This window comes from Oncorhynchus gorbuscha, unplaced genomic scaffold (assembly GCF_021184085.1).
Source record: "Oncorhynchus gorbuscha isolate QuinsamMale2020 ecotype Even-year unplaced genomic scaffold, OgorEven_v1.0 Un_scaffold_3097, whole genome shotgun sequence".
Lineage (NCBI taxonomy): Eukaryota > Metazoa > Chordata > Actinopteri > Salmoniformes > Salmonidae > Oncorhynchus > Oncorhynchus gorbuscha.
The window spans coordinates 39,978-56,782 of record NW_025747437.1 but is presented as its reverse complement, the minus strand read 5'-3'; the positions used below and the strand labels follow the sequence as shown (position 1 = coordinate 56,782).

General features: G+C 44.6%; 1 protein-coding gene across 1 annotated transcript; it reads right to left on the bottom strand.

Annotated features, from left to right (window-relative positions):
• Window positions 1–498: 498 nt before the first annotated feature.
• LOC124027319 (high affinity cAMP-specific and IBMX-insensitive 3',5'-cyclic phosphodiesterase 8B-like) lies at window positions 499–15,295 on the bottom strand. Its single transcript, XM_046339779.1, has 2 exons — window positions 15,129–15,295; window positions 499–726 (listed from the first exon to the last, which is right to left on the bottom strand). The coding sequence occupies exons 1-2, from the start codon at window positions 15,153–15,155 to the stop codon at window positions 514–516; spliced, it is 240 nt and encodes a 79-aa protein (XP_046195735.1). The 5' UTR covers window positions 15,156–15,295; the 3' UTR covers window positions 499–513.
• Between the last annotated feature and the right edge of the window lie 1,510 nt (window positions 15,296–16,805).

Genomic DNA, 16,805 nt, shown 5'->3' with positions numbered 1-16,805 from the left:
AATGTACCAGCATATACCTAACCTACTGATATAACGTACCAGCATATACCTAACCTACTGATATAACAAGGTAACATACCAGCATATACCTAACCTACTGATATAACGTACCAGCATATACCTAAACTACTGATATAATGTACCAGCATATACCTAACCTACTGATATAACGTACCAGCATATACCTAACCTACTGATATAACAAGGTAACGTACCATATACCTAACCTACATATACCTAACCTACTGATATAACATACCAGCATATACCTAACCTACTGATATAACAAGGTAACATACCAGCATATACCTAACCTACTGATATAACATACCAGCATATACCTAACCTACTGATATAACGGTAACATACCAGCATATACCTAACCTACTGATATAACATACCAGCACCAGCATATACCTAACCTACTGATATAATGTACCAGCATATACCTAACCTACTGATATAACGTACCAGCATATACCTAACCTACTGATATAATGTACCAGCATATACCTAACCTACTGATATAACGTACCGGCATAGTGATTCAGCGTCGAAGTATCTGGAATGTCTGTGGTCGATGATGACGAGGTCGTGGTGCTTTTCCTGGAAACACTCCAGCGCTGCCTCTGGCGTCCTCGCCACGTTACACCTGAAGTTGGCCTTCTCACACGCCCAGCAGAACCCATTATTCTGGCTGTCCTCTTTGGCAAATACTAACAGTACCTGTAAGGGGAGAGGTTAGAGGTTAAAGGTCAAATAGTAACTGTACCTGTAAGGGGAGAGGTTAAATGTCAAATACTAACAGTACCTGTAAGGGGAGAGGTTTGGGGTTAAAGGTCAAATACTAACTGTACCTGTAAGGGGAGAGGTTAGGGGTTAAAGGTCAAATACTAACTGTACCTGTAAGGGGAGAGGTTAGGGGTTAAAGGTCAAATACTAACTGTACCTGTAAGGGGAGAGGTTAGGGGTTAAAGGTCAAATACTAACTGTACCTGTAAGGGGAGACACTGTGCGCCCACACAGTCAGAGAGTGTACACATACACCCTCCTACCAAGCAGCATACTTTCACATAACCCCTTGCTTGCGTTAATCCATGGCTTTTAAGCGGCATCTAGGTTTCGCTGCGGCGCACACACGCACGCACGCGCACACACACACACACACACACACACACACACACACACACACACACACACACACACACACACACACACACACACACACACACACACACACACACACACACACACACACACACACACACACACACACACACACACACACACACACAGAGAGAGAGAGAGAGAGAGAGAGAGAGAGAGAGAGAGAGAGAGAGAGAGAGAGAGAGAGAGAGAGAGAGAGAGAGAAGGCAGGTAGCTAGATGAGTCACTGGGCCTAACAGACGTCATCGTGGACCAGTTGGCAGGAGACACAATCAATGTACAGAATGGGAAGTTTGTTCAGGAGTCTCACGGTTTGCATCACAACTGCAAAATTGAGTTAAAGGTACAAAGACGTCTCTCTGTTCACTTAAAGTCCAGGAGGCCAGGAGCTAGGAGGCTAGGAGCTAGGAGGCCAGGAGCTAGGAGGCCAGGAGCTAGGAGGCCAGGAGCTAGGAGGCTAGGAGGCCAGGAGCTAGGAGGCTAGGAGCTAGGAGGCCAGGAGCTAGGAGGCCAGGAGCTAGGAGGCCAGGAGGCTAGGAGCTAGGAGGCCAGGAGCTAGGAGGCCAGGAGGCTAGGAGCTAGGAGGCCAGGAGCTAGGAGGCTAGGAGCTAGGAGGCTAGGAGCTAGGAGGCTAGGAGCTAGGAGGCTAGGAGATAGGAGGCCAGGAGCTAGGAGGCCAGGAGCTAGGAGGCTAGGAGCTAGGAGGCTAGGAGGCTAGGAGGCTAGGAGCTAGGAGCTAGGAGGCTAGGAGGCTAGGAGATAGGAGGCTAGGAGCTAGAAGCCAGGAGCTAGGAGGCTAGGAGCTCGAAGCCAAGAGGCCGGGAGCTAGGAGACCGGGAGCTAGGAGGCCGGGAGCTCGGAGGTCGGGAGCTAGAAGCCAAGAGGCCAGGAGCTAGAAGCCAGGAGCTAGGAGGCCGGGAGCTAGGAGGCCGGGAGCTAGGAGGTCGAGAGCTAGTAGGCCGGGAGCTAGGAGGCCGGGAGCTAGGAGGACAGGAGCTAGGAGGACAGGAGCTCGGAGGACAGGAGCTAGGAGGCAGGGAGCTAGGAGGCCGGGAGCTAGGAGGCCGGAAGCTAGGAGGTCGGGAGCTAGGAGGTCGGGAGCTAGGAGGCCGGGAGCTAGGAGGCCGGGAGCTAGGAGGCCAGGAGCTAGGAGGCTAGGAGCTAGGAGGACAGGAGGCCAGGAGCTAGGAGGACATGAGCTAGGAGGACAGGAGCTAGGAGGCCAGGAGCTCGGAGGACAGGAGGCCAGGAGCTAGGAGGACAGGAGCTAGGAGGACAGGAGCTAGGAGGACAGGAGGAAAGGAGCTAGGAGGACAGGAGCTAGGAGGATAGGAGCTGGGAGGACTGGAGCTTGGAGGCTAGGAGGAAAGGAGCCAGGAGGACAGGAGCTAGGAGGACAGGAGCTAGGAGGCCAAATATTTATCAAACACCTGTTTTTCAGTGGCAATTGATGAGACTATAACAGACTAAATAGTCCCAGAAAAAAATTACAAAAATGATTTTTCATTTCAGTTCACTAAAACAAGACAAAATGATCTTTGTGACTAAAATTTAACTACTAAGTGGACTGGATAACAGTTTTTGAAAAGATTGAAAGGTTTTTAGTAATAAGCACAATTAATATTAGCAGGACAGATGCAAAGAGCAGGTATAGTTCAGCAGTGGGAAGGATGCATCAAACCCAGCACACACAGACTCAGCTGGTGAGCTGCAGGGGAGAAAGCGATGAGTGTGGGAAGACAGGCAGACTGGCTCCGCCTCCGATTATACCCATCTCGCAGGCGACTTTCTTAGTTCACCTTTTAGCTAATAACTAGTCATCACCAGCCTTCTAGTTAGCTACACTTTGTCTGGAGCTGCTTCAGGAAATTAAAAACAATAGCAGCATTGAGTTTAATAGTAAAACAACAGTCTAGCTATGTTTTTCTCTCCCTTGCATAGGTTATAGAAAAGTAGGCTGTCTGAAATTATAGGCTAGCCCTCCCAGTTTTCCCTCTGCATTTCATATACAGGATCCTTAGCGAACGTAGCCAAGTGTCCTTCTTTTCCTCAGAGAAAACGTCTTGATTCGAGCCAGCGCTACGTTTGTTTTCTTTCTATAGTTAATTTCTTTAGGCTCAAACCTTGTTCAGTCCTGTTACCTCATTAACTAGCTATAGCTAACAACCTGGGGTGTGTTCAGTTGGAAGCAACGTTTAGATAGAAATATGCTATGAAGAATAAACATGCCGATCTGACATGTTGAATAAGGAATAACAACGGCTCTATTCAAGGAATTTCTATCTACAACGTTCGAGAAGGTTTTACAACTTGGCCTTGGAAACATTACCAGTAGCCTACTAAGTGTAGCCATGGTAACATTACCAGTAGCCGACTAAGTGTAGCCATGGTAACATTACCAGTAGCCGACTAAGTGTAGCCATGGTAACATTACCAGTAGCCTATTGAGCGTAGCCATGGTAACAATATATCTGACTGGGTTAATAACTCCTCTATATCTGACTGGGTTAATAACTCCTCTATATCTGACTGGGTTAATAACTCCTCTATATCTGACTGGGTTAATAACTCCTCTATATCTGACTGGGTTAATAACTCCTCTATATCAGACTGGGTTAATAACTCCTCTATATCTGACTATAACTCCTCTGACTGGGTTAATAACTCCTCTATATCTGACTGGGTTAATAACTCCTCTATTTCTGACTGGGTGAATAACTCCTCTGACTGGGTTAATAACTCCTCTATTTCTGACTGGGTTAATAACTCCTCTATATCTGACTGGATTAATAACTCCTCTATATCTGACTGGGTTAATAACTCCTCTATATCTGACTGGGTTAATAACTCCTCTATATCTGACTGGGTTAATAACTCCTCTATATCTGACTGGGTTAATAACTCCTCTATATCTGACTGGGTTAATAACTCCTCTATATCTGACTGGGTTAATAACTCCTCTGACTGGGTTAATAACTCCTCTGACTGGGTTAATAACTCCTCTATATCTGACTGGGTTAATAACTCCTCTATATCTGACTGGGTGAATAACTCCTCTGACTGGGTTAATAACTCCTCTGACTGGGTTAATAACTCCTCTATATCTGACTGGGTGAATAACTCCTCTATATCTGACTGGGTTAATAACTCCTCTATATCTGACTGGGTTAATAACTCCTCTATATCTGACTGGGTTAATAACTCCTCTATATCTGACTGGGTTAATAACTCCTCTATATCTGACTGGGTTAATAACTCCTCTATTTCTGACTGGGTTAATAACTCCTCTATATCTGACTGGGTTAATAACTCCTCTATATCTGACTGGGTTAATAACTCCTCTGACTGGGTTAATAACTGACTGGGTTAATAACTACTGGGTTAATAACTCCTCTATATCTGACTGGGTTAATAACTCCTCTATATCTGACTGGGTTAATAACTCCTCTATATCTGACTGGGTTAATAACTCCTCTATATCTGACTTCAGCCATAGGGACTCGTGACTCAACCATTTATAACTCAGGCATCGACTCGAGCAGAGGAGACTTTGGATTCGATTCGGACAGACCGACAGACAGTTAAGGACAGACCGACAGACAGTTAAGGACAGACCGACAGACAGTTAAGGACAGACCGACAGACAGTTAAGGACAGACCGACATACAATTAAGGACAGACCGACAGACAGTTAAGGACAGACAAACAGAGGAAGAAAGACAAAAGACAAGGCATTTAGTTGACTAAAATGTCCCCACTGTTTTCGTCATTTTGACAATAACTAGAGTAAATCATTATTCAAAAGACAAAAATGTGACTAAGACATAAGGATATTTAAGACAAAAGGACTAAGACTAGACTAAATCTAAATCTAAATGATCACTGGTGCGTGCGTAGTTGGGATGGCGGGATTTGCTGATTCATCCAGATGAATTGTCTAGCTTTAGTCACACTAACCCTTCACCTCATCCAGTCTCCTCTCAGACCAAATCAGGCCACATCAGAGCACACAAGGGGTTTCCCCTACGCACAGATCTACGATCAGCTTCAGCTTCCCCAATCCTGACCTTAATCATTAGTGGGGGGAAATGCATCCTACTCTTACCAGGGCCCCTCTGGGCTCCAAGAAGGCCCAGCTAGCTTGCTTGCCTTGCATAACATTTTTTGAACCATATTCCATTTAGAAAGGCCCAGTTTGCCTAGCCTTATCAAAGATAATCTATTATATTGACAAGATAGCCGAGTGACCGCTGTAACAATAGAAATACATGTCTTCAAAAATGGAAGGCAGGCCGAAGGAGGCAAAATCAGGTGGAACCATTCTAGCCAATGAGAGGTTGGATACGCGTGTGAACAGCAAGCACAACTCCGATATAGAGTTATTTTTTTCAAAGTTTGAGAAATCCCACATGCGTCCACTTATATCAGTGCACCTGTAACAACCAAACCATTACGTAACATCTATTAGATCAAATAAACCTTACGTTGTAAACTAGCAATTAAATTTTTTGTTGACCAAATTCGACACTCTCATTGAGTAAACCTTCTCGCTTCAACCTCTTCCTCTCTGGCCTTACCTAGCCCAGCGCTAACACAAATCACTTTCTACTTAGGTCTAGCTAGCCTAGCTTAAACTAGCCTAACACAAACCATATTCCACCAAGGCCCAGCTACGTAGCCTAGCCTAGACTAACACAAACCATATTCCACCAAGGCCCAGCTACGTAGCCTAGCCTAGACTAACACAAACCATATTCCACCAAGGCCCAGCTACGTAGCCTAGCCTAGGCTAACACAAATCACATTCCGCTTAGGTCCAGCTAGCCTAGCTTAGCCTAACACAAACCATGTAGTTTAGCCTAACACAAACCATATTCAACTTAGGTCCAGATAGCCTTGCCTAGCAGAGCGCCGCTAACACAAACTACATTCCACGTAGGTCCTGCTAGCCTAGCAACACAAATAAAATCCACTTACTATAGGTCCTGCTAGCCTAGTTTAGCGCTAACACAAACCATAATCCACTTATCTTCACACCCCTTGTCATTACAGGCAGCATACATATCCCAAGTAGTAGATGCATCATCGCAGAGCGATGGAGGCAGCTATGGAGGCAGGAATTCTGTCTGGAATTAGATGACAATTCCACAGTGGCATGTTGTTAGAAAAGTCAACATTCCTGCAGAGCCATGCAGGCAGACAGGAGGATTAGATATAGGTTATGTTATGTGGGCCCAGGCCAGGTCCTCTCAGGTAGACTGCCTACAGACAGACAGACAGACAGACTAACAGACAGACAGACAGACAGACAGACTAACGACAGACAGACAGACAGACTAACGACAGACAGACAGACAGACAGACAACGACAGACAGACAGACAGACAGACAGACAGACAGACAGACAGACAGACAGACAGACAGACAGACAGACAGACAGACAGACAGACAGACAGACAGACAGACAGACAGACAGACAGACAGACAGACAGACAGACAGACAGACAGACAGACAGACAGACAGACAGAGAGAGAGAGACAGACAGACAGAGACAGGAAAGTTAATTAGCGGTAGGAAAGCTACTATTCTGATAACACCCATTCACAGTAGACAAGGTGGGAAAGCTACTATTCTGCTAACACCCGTTCACAGTAGACGGGGTGGGAAAGCAACTATTCTGCTAACACCCATTCACAGTAGACGGGGTGGGAAAGCTACTATTCTGCTAACACCCGTTCACAGTAGACGGGGTGGGAAAGCTACTATTCTGCTAACACCCATTCACAGTAGACGGGGTGGGAAAGCTACTATTCTGCTAACACCCGTTCACAGTAGACGGGGTGGGAAAGCTACTATTCTGCTAACACCCATTCACAGTAGACAAGGTGGGAAAGCTACTATTCTGCTAACACCCATTCACAGTAGACGGGGTGGGAAAGCTACTATTCTGCTAACACCCGTTCACAGTAGACGGGGTGGGAAAGCTACTATTCTGCTAACACCCGTTCACAGTAGACAGGGTGGGAAAGCTACTATTCTGCAAATAAACCCATTTGGATAGTGATGGGAAAGCTACTTATTCACTGTAGATAGGGGTGGGCTAGCTACTTACTGAACCTACTGCTAACACACCCACTAGCCTAACTGTAGATAAGGTAAAGCTACTGCTAACACACCCACTAGCCTAACTGTAGATAAGGTAAAGCTACTGCTAACACACACACTAGCCTAACTGTAGATAAGGTAAAGCTAATGCTAACACACCCACTAGCCTAACTGTATATAAGGTAAAGCTAATGCTAACACACCCACTAGCCTAACTGTAGATAAGGTAAAGCTACTGCTAACACACACACTAGCCTAACTGTAGATAAGGTAAAGCTAATGCTAACACACCCACTAGCCTAACTGTAGATAAGGTAAAGCTACTGCTAACACACACACTAGCCTAACTGTAGATAAGGTAAAGCTAATGCTAACACACCCACTAGCCTAACTGTAGATAAGGTAAAGCTACTGCTAACACACCCACTAGCCTAACTGTAGATAAGGTAAAGCTACTGCTAACACACACACTAGCCTAACTGTAGATAAGGTAAAGCTACTGCTAACACACCCACTAGCCTAACTGTAGATAAGGTAAAGCTACTGCTAACACACACACTATCCTAACTGTATATAAGGCTAAGCTACTGCTAACACACACACTAGCCTAACTGTAGATAAGGTAAAGCTAATGCTAACACACCCACTAGCCTAACTGTATATAAGGCTAAGCTAATGCTAACACACCCACTAGCCTAACTGTAGATAAGGTAAAGCTACTGCTAACACACACACTAGCCTAACTGTATATAAGGCTAAGCTACTTAGCTACTGCTAACACACACATTCAGATAGATGGCTAGTGTAGATAGTGGTGGGTAAGCTACTTATTGGGCTTACACACACACCCATTCAGATGAGAGTGAAAAATCGTCTTACTGTGTCTAACTTAAGATGTCTGGAAATACAGTACTATGCAAACAAACCTATTCAGATAGATGTGAAATCTTACCGCACAACACAAGATAACCTGCTAACAAACCTATTCAGAAGTCAATCATGGGAAATCTCCTACTTGTCCTGTCCATACAGCAGGCTGTAAACGTTGTAGACAACTGATGAAGGCTGTAAACGTTGTAGACAACTGATGAAGGCTGTAAACGTTGTAGACAACTGATGAAGGCTGTAAACGTTGTAGACAACTGATGAAGGCTGTAAACGTTGTAGACAACTGATGAAGGCTGTAAACATTGTAGACAACTGATGAAGGCTGTAAACGTTGTAGACAACTGATGAAGGCTGTAAACGTTGTAGACAACTGATGAAGGCTGTAAACGTTGTAGACAACTGATGAAGGCTGTAAACGTTGTAGACAACTGATGAAGGCTGTAAACATTGTAGACAACTGATGAAGGCTGTAAACGTTGTAGACAACTGATGAAGGCTGTAAACGTTGTAGACAACTGATGAAGGCTGTAAACGTTGTAGACAACTGATGAAGGCTGTAAACGTTGTAGACAACTGATGAAGGCTGTAAACGTTGTAGACAACTGATGAAGGCTGTAAACATTGTAGACAACTGATGAAGGCTGTAAACGTTGTAGACAACTGATGAAGGCTGTAAACATTGTAGACAACTGATGAAGGCTGTAAACGTTGTAGAAAACTGATGAAGGCTGTAAACGTTGTAGACAACTGATGAAGGCTGTAAACGTTGTAGACAACTGATGAAGGCTGTAAACGTTGTAGACAACTGATGAAGGCTGTAAACGTTGTAGACAACTGATGAAGGCTGTAAACGTTGTAGACAACTGATGAAGGCTGTAAACGTTGTAGACAACTGATGAAGGCTGTTGTTGGATAACGACACTACTTTATGTTTTATGTCATTGTTGTTTTACGTTGGTCTAAACAACTCATTCTAATAAATATAACAAGTATTCTGTCATTTAATGACAGGGACTATAATGTTGCACCTGTAGCAGTGACAGAGATGCTGGAAAACAACAGGAGAACAGGTAGACCTCCTCTGTGATTCAGACTTCCGGTAGTAGTTCACTGGATCTGGCACAGCCCTGTGTTTATACCACAGACCAGTCAGACCGTACGTACTGCTAAAGCCCTCCCTGAGACCCGATGAAAATGACACACACGCACACACGCACGCACACGCACACACACACACACACGCACACACACACACACACACACACACACACACACACACACACACACACACACACACACACACACACACACACACACACACACACACACACACAGGGGCATTCCTGTGCCATTTCAGAAAGTTGCAGGGAAATACGAATCACTGATGCATTTTGCTTGTCTTATAGTTTACTTGGTCAGATTAATGAGTTTTCTAATACGTTCAATGCATTTAGCTGATTTCCTACACAGTTCAATGCATGTTTTAATTTGGTTTAATTCCGTTTTAATAAGAGAGAGACATTGAGAGGGAGAGTGAGGGAGAGAGGGAAAGAAGGGGAGAGAGAGTGAGGGAGAGAAGTAAAGAAGGGGAGAGAGAGTGAGGGAGAGAGAGAGACATCGAGAGGGAAAGAAGGGGAGAGAGAGTGAGGGAGAGAGGGAAAGAAGGGGAGAGAGAGTGAGGGAGAGAGAGAGATATCGAGAGGGAAAGAAGGGGAGAGAGAGTGAGGGAGAGAGGGAAAGAAGGGGAGAGAGAGTGAGGGAGAGAGGGAAAGAAGGGGAGAGAGAGTGAGGGAGAGCGACATCGAGAGGGATAGAAGGAGAGAGAGAGTGAGGGAGAGAGACATCGAGAGGGAAAGAAGGAGAGAGAGAGAGTGAGGGAGAGAGACATCGAGAGAGAAAGGAGGGGAGAGAGAGTGAGGGAGAGAGACATCTCGAGGGAAAGAAGGAGAAAGAGAGAGTGAGGGAGAGAGACATCGAGAAGGAAAGAAGGAGAGAGAGAGTGAGGGAGAGAGACATCGAGAGAGAAAGGAGGGGAGAGAGAGTGAGGGAGAGAGACATTGAGAGAGAAAGGAGGGGAGAGAGAGAGTGAGGGAGAGAGACATCGAGAGAGAAAGGAGGGGAGAGAGAGAGTGAGGGAGAGAGACATCGAGAGAGAAAGGAGGAGAGAGAGAGAGTGAGGGAGAGAGGGATAGAAGGGGAGAGAGAGTGAGGGAGAGAGGGAAAGGAGGGGAGAGAGAGTGAGGGAGGGAGGGAGGGAAAGGAGGGGAGAGAGAGAGTGAGGGAGAGAGGGAAAGGAGGGGAGAGAGACATCAAGAGGGAAAGGAGGGGAGAGAGAGTGAGGGAGAGAGGGAAAGGAGGGGAGAGAGAGTGAGGGAGAGAGGGAAAGGAGGGGAGAGAGAGAGAGGGAGAGAGGGAAAGGAGGGGAGAGAGACATCGAGAGGGAAAGGAGGGGAGAGAGAGTGAGGGAGAGAGGGAAAGGAGAGGAGAGAGAGTGAGGGAGAGAGGGAAAGGAGGGGAGAGAGACATCGAGAGGGAAAGGAGGGGAGAGAGAGTGAGGGAGAGAGGGAAAGGAGGAGAGAGAGAGTGAGGGAGAGAGGGAAAGGAGGGGAGAGAGACATCGAGAGGGAAAGGAGGGGAGAGAGAGTGAGGGAGAGAGGGAAAGGAGGAGAGAGAGAGTGAGGGAGAGAGGGAAAGGAGGGGAGAGAGACATCGAGAGTGAGGGAGAGAGAAAGTAGACTTCCACTCCAAACTAGAAAAATCTTCTCCTTCTGGTCGATTAAACAATGTGAGGCTCTTCTTTTCTAGGAAAGCACCTCCTCTAACCAGGTGTTCTACTCTGCTAGCCAGCACCTCCTCTAACCAGGTGTTCTACTCTACTAGCCAGTACCTCCTCTAACCAGGTGTTCTACTCTACTAGCCAGTACCTCCTCTAACCAGGTGTTCTACTCTGCTAGCCAGCACCTCCTCTAACCAGGTGTTCTACTCTGCTAGCCAGTACCTCCTCTAACCAGGTGTTCTACTCTACTAGCCAGTACCTCCTCTAACCAGGTGTTCTACTCTGCTAGCCAGCACCTCCTCTAACCAGGTGTTCTACTCTGCTAGCCAGCACCTCCTCTAACCAGGTGTTCTACTCTGCTAGCCAGTACCTCCTCTAACCAGGTGTTTTACTCTGCTAGCCAGCACCTCCTCTAACCAGGTGTTCTACTCTGCTAGCCAGTACCTCCTCTAACCAGGTCAACAAAGACACGTCTCACACACTAAGGCTAAACATATTACATGGTTTATTGTGTCTGTGCTGACAAAGGGTCTCTATAGTATAAACTATTGCAAATAGTGTGAGTCAATACTATGGGATGGATCAAATCAACCTGCTTCAGCAACGTCTGGGTCCCAAAAAGCACCCTGTTCCTTATATACAGTATGTACTGTAGGTAATAGGGAGCCATTTGGGACGCAACCTTAGTTAGTTGTGAACACGACACACGTCTTACTCTGGGCACTTAGGAGAGGTTACTTACTCTGAACACTTCGAGAGGTTACTTACTCTGAACACTTCGAGAGGTTACTTACTCTGAACACTTAGAGAGGTTACTTACTCTGGACACTTAGGGGAGAGGTTACTTACTCTGGACACTTAGAGAAGAGGTTAATTACCCTGGACACTTAGAGGAGAGGTTACTTACCCTGGACACTTAGAGAGGTTACTTACTCTGGACACTTAGAGAAGAGGTTACTTACTCTGAACACTTAGATTAGAGGTTAATTACCCTGGACACTTAGAGGAGAGGTTACTTACCCTGGACACTTAGAGAGGTTACTTACTCTGAACACTTCGAGAGGTTACTTACTCTGAACACTTAGAGAGGTTACTTACTCTGGACACTTAGGGGAGAGGTTACTTACTCTGGACACTTAGAGAAGAGGTTAATTACCCTGGACACTTAGAGGAGAGGTTACTTACCCTGGACACTTAGAGAGGTTACTTACTCTGGACACTTAGAGAAGAGGTTACTTACTCTGAACACTTAGATTAGAGGTTAATTACCCTGGACACTTAGAGGAGAGGTTACTTACCCTGGACACTTAGAGAGGTTACTTACTCTGGACACTTAGGGAGAGCTTACTTACTCTGGACACTTAGGGAGAGGTTAATTACTCTGGACACTTAGGGGAGAGGTTAATTACTCTGGACACTTAGGGGAGGGGTTAATTACTCTGGACACTTAGAGGAGAGGTTAATTACTCTGGACACTTAGAGGAGAGATTACTTACTCTGGACACTTAGGGGAGAGGTTAATTACCCTGGACACTTAGAGAGGTTACTTACTCTGGACACTTAGGGGAGAGGTTACTTACTCTGAACACTTAGAGTAGAGGTTAATTACTCTGGACACTTAGGGGAGAGGTTACTTACTCTGAACACTTAGATTAGAGGTTAATTTCCCTGGACACTTAGAGGAGAGGTTACTTACTCTGGACACTTAGGGGAGAGGTTAATTACCCTGGACACTTAGAGAGGTTACTTACTCTGAACACTTAGAGGAGAGGTTAATTACCCTGGACACTTAGAGGAGAGGTTACTTACTCTGGACACTTAGGGGAGAGGTTAATTACTCTGAACACTTGGAGGAGAGGTTACTTACTCTGGACACTTATGGGAGAGGTTACTTACTCTGAACACTTAGAGGAGAGGTTACTTACTCTGGACACTTAGAGGAGAGATTACTTACTCTGAACACTTAGAGGAGAGGTAAATGACCCTGGACACTTAGAAGAGAGGTTACTTACTCTGAACACTTAGAGGAGAGGTAAATGACCCTGGACACTTAGAAGAGAGGTTACTTACTCTGAACACTTAGAGGAGTGATTAATTACTCTGAACATTTAGAGGAGAGGTTAACTACTCTGAACACTTGGAGGAGAGGTTAACTACTCTGAACACTTAGAGAAGAGGTTACTGGGTATTTGTTATTGAGTGTTCTGGAACAATGAACATTCTAAGAAAAACATTCTCACTCCAGGAACTAAAATCACCTACAGTGAAAGTTTAAAAATGCCTTCTCACACAGCCCCTCCCCTCTCTCACTGGGTCTCTCTCTCTCCTCCCTTTATCCCTCTCTCTATATTATCCCCCTCACCCCCTCGCTCTCTCTGCCCCCCTCTCTCTCTCGTCATCTCACTACTGGATAGTTTAACACTAGACAAAGGAGAGAGCAGAGTGTTTGAGAGATGTGGTATAATGAGCCATTGACCATCGGTCAGAGAATGTCGGCCTTGCGGTGAAGTCACACACACACACAAGCATGCACGAACGTATGAACACACACACACACACACACACAAACACACACACACACACACGAACACACACACACACACACACACACACACACACTCATATATAACATGCATTGTTCATTATAGTATGTCCATAGTGTTTGATGTTTGGCTCTGTTGCCTAGACAACACCAGGGTACGCCACACACAAAGCGTCCATTAACAGTTTATCGTTCTTCTGTTTGAATGTTTGAAAGGGGGGATTGTTGTCTTAAAGACACTCAATCATTTTCAAATGGGAGATTATAGACCTTGTTGTTTTGGGGAAAATCACAAAGTTGACCGTTTCCAATCTGATCAGGTCATTCAACAGAGGAACCAATAGAAACTGTACCTCAGTTCTCAGTCTGATCAGGTCATTCAATAGAGGAACCAATAGAAACTGTACCTCAGTTCTCAGTCTGATCAGGTCATTCAATAGAGGAACCAATAGAAACTGTACCTCAGTTCTCAGTCTGATCAGGCCATTCAACAGAGGAACCCATAGAAACTGTACCTCAGTTCTCAGTCTGATCAGGCCATTCAACAGAGGAACCAATATAAACTGTACCTCAGTTCTCAGTCTGATCAGGCCATTCAACAGAGGAACCAATAGAAACTGTACCTCAGTTCTCAGTCTGATCAGGCCATTCAACAGAGGAACCAATAGAAACTGTACCTCAGGTCTCAGTCTGATCAGGTCATTCAACAGAGGAACCAATAGAAACTGTACCTCAGTTCTCAGTCTGATCAGGCCATTCAATAGAGGAACCAATAGAAACTGTACCTCAGGTCTCAGTCTGATCAGGTCATTCAATAGAGGAACCAATAGAAACTGTACCTCAGTTCTCAGTCTGATCAGGCCATTCAACAGAGGAACCAATAGAAACTGTACCTCAGTTCTCAGTCTGATCAGGTCATTCAACAGAGGAACCAATAGAAACTGTACCTCAGTTCTCAGTCTGATCAGGCCATTCAACAGAGGAACCAATAGAAACTGTACCTCAGGTCTCAGTCTGATCAGGTCATTCAACAGAGGAACCAATAGAAACTGTACCTCAGTTCTCAGTCTGATCAGGTCATTCAACAGAGGAACCAATAGAAACTGTACCTCAGTTCTCAGTCTGATCAGGTCATTCAATAGAGGAACCAATAGAAACTGTACCTCAGGTCTCAGTCTGATCAGGCCATTCAACAGAGGAACCAATAGAAACTGTACCTCAGTTCTCAGTCTGATCAGGTCATTCAACAGAGGAACCAATAGAAACTGTACCTCAGGTCTCAGTCTGATCAGGCCATTCAACAGAGGAACCAATAGAAACTGTACCTCAGTTCTCAGTCTGATCAGGTCATTCAACAGAGGAACCAATAGAAACTCTACCTCAGTTCTCAGTCTGATCAGGTCACTCAACAGAGGAACCAATAGAAACTGTACCTCAGTTCTCAGTCTGATCAGGCCATTCAACAGAGGAACCAATAGAAACTGTACCTCAGTTCTCAGTCTGATCAGGCCATTCAATAGAGGAACCAATAGAAACTGTACCTCAGTTCTCAGTCTGATCAGGTCATTCAATAGAGGAACCAATAGAAACTGTACCTCAGTTCTCAGTCTGATCAGGCCATTCAACAGAGGAACCAATAGAAACTGTACCTCAAGATGATCTTCGTATAACCTCATTGGTCCAAACTGCACCTGGGTAAATGTGTTCTGAAACAAAAGGAAGGAGAATGGTTAGACAAACAATAGTTACACGGCACAGAACCCAAAACATGTCATAGTCCAGACAGGCCTTCTGAACTATCTACTCAATGTAGAGAGAAAAATACATCATTTAAACTCTGATGAGAGAGTGACTAAAGATAGAGAGAGAGAGATAGTAAAGATAGAGAGAGAGATAGTAAAGAGAGAGAGAGAGATAGTAAAGAGAGAGAGAGAGATAGTAAAGATAGAGAGAGAGATAGTAAAGAGAGAGAGAGAGAGACTAAAGATAGAGAGAGAGATAGTAAAGAGAGAGAGATAGTAAAGACAGAGAGAGAGAGAGAGATAGTAAAGATAGAGAGAGAGATAGTAAAGACAGAGAGAGAGATAGTAAAGATAGAGAGAGAGATAGTAAAGATAGAGAGAGAGATAGTAAAGACAGAGAGAGAGATAGTAAAGACAGAGAGAGATAGTAAAGATAGAGAGAGAGAGACTAAAGATAGAGAGAGAGATAGTAAAGAGAGAGAGATAGTAAAGACAGAGAGAGAGAGAGAGATAGTAAAGATAGAGAGAGAGATAGTAAAGACAGAGAGAGAGATAGTAAAGATAGAGAGAGAGATAGTAAAGATAGAGAGAGAGATAGTAAAGACAGAGAGAGAGATAGTAAAGACAGAGAGAGAGATAGTAAAGACAGAGAGAGAGATAGTAAAGACAGAGAGAGATAGTAAAGATAGAGAGAGAGAGACTAAAGATAGAGAGAGAGATAGTAAAGAGAGAGAGATAGTAAAGATAGAGAGAGAGAGACTAAAGATAGAGAGAGAGATAGTAAAGATAGAGAGAGAGATAGTAAAGAGAGAGAGAGATAGTAAAGAGAGAGAGAGAGATAGTAAAGAGAGAGAGAGAGATAGTAAAGAGAGAGAGAGAGATAGTAAAGAGAGAGAGAGAGAGATAGTAAAGAGAGAGAGAGAGATAGTAAAGAGAGAGAGAGAGAGATAGTAAAGAGAGAGAGAGATAGTAAAGAGAGAGAGAGAGATAGTAAAGAGAGAGAGATAGTAAAGAGAGAGAGAGAGATAGTAAAGAGAGAGAGAGAGATAGTAAAGAGAGAGAGAGATAGTAAAGAGAGAGAGATAGTAAAGAGAGAGAGAGATAGTAAAGAGAGAGAGATAGTAAAGAGAGAGAGAGAGATAGTAAAGATAGAGAGAGATAGTAAAGAGAGAGAGAGAGATAGTAAAGAGAGAGAGAGATAGTAAAGAGAGAGAGAGAGATAGTAAAGAGAGAGAGAGAGAGATAGTAAAGAGAGAGAGAGAGATAGTAAAGAGAGAGAGAGATAGTAAAGAGAGAGAGAGAGATAGTAAAGAGAGAGAGAGAGAGATAGTAAAGAGAGAGAGAGATAGTAAAGAGAGAGAGAGAGATAGTAAAGAGAGAGAGAGAGATAGTAGAGAGAGAGAGAGATAGTAAAGAGAGAGAGAGAGATAGTAAAGAGAGAGAGAGAGATAGTAAAGACAGAGAGAGAGATAGTAAAGAGAGAGAGAGAGATAGTAAAGACAGAGAGAGAGAGACTAAAGATAGAGAGAGAGATAGTAAAGATAGAGAGAGAGATAGTAAAGAGAGAGAGAGAGATAGTAAAGA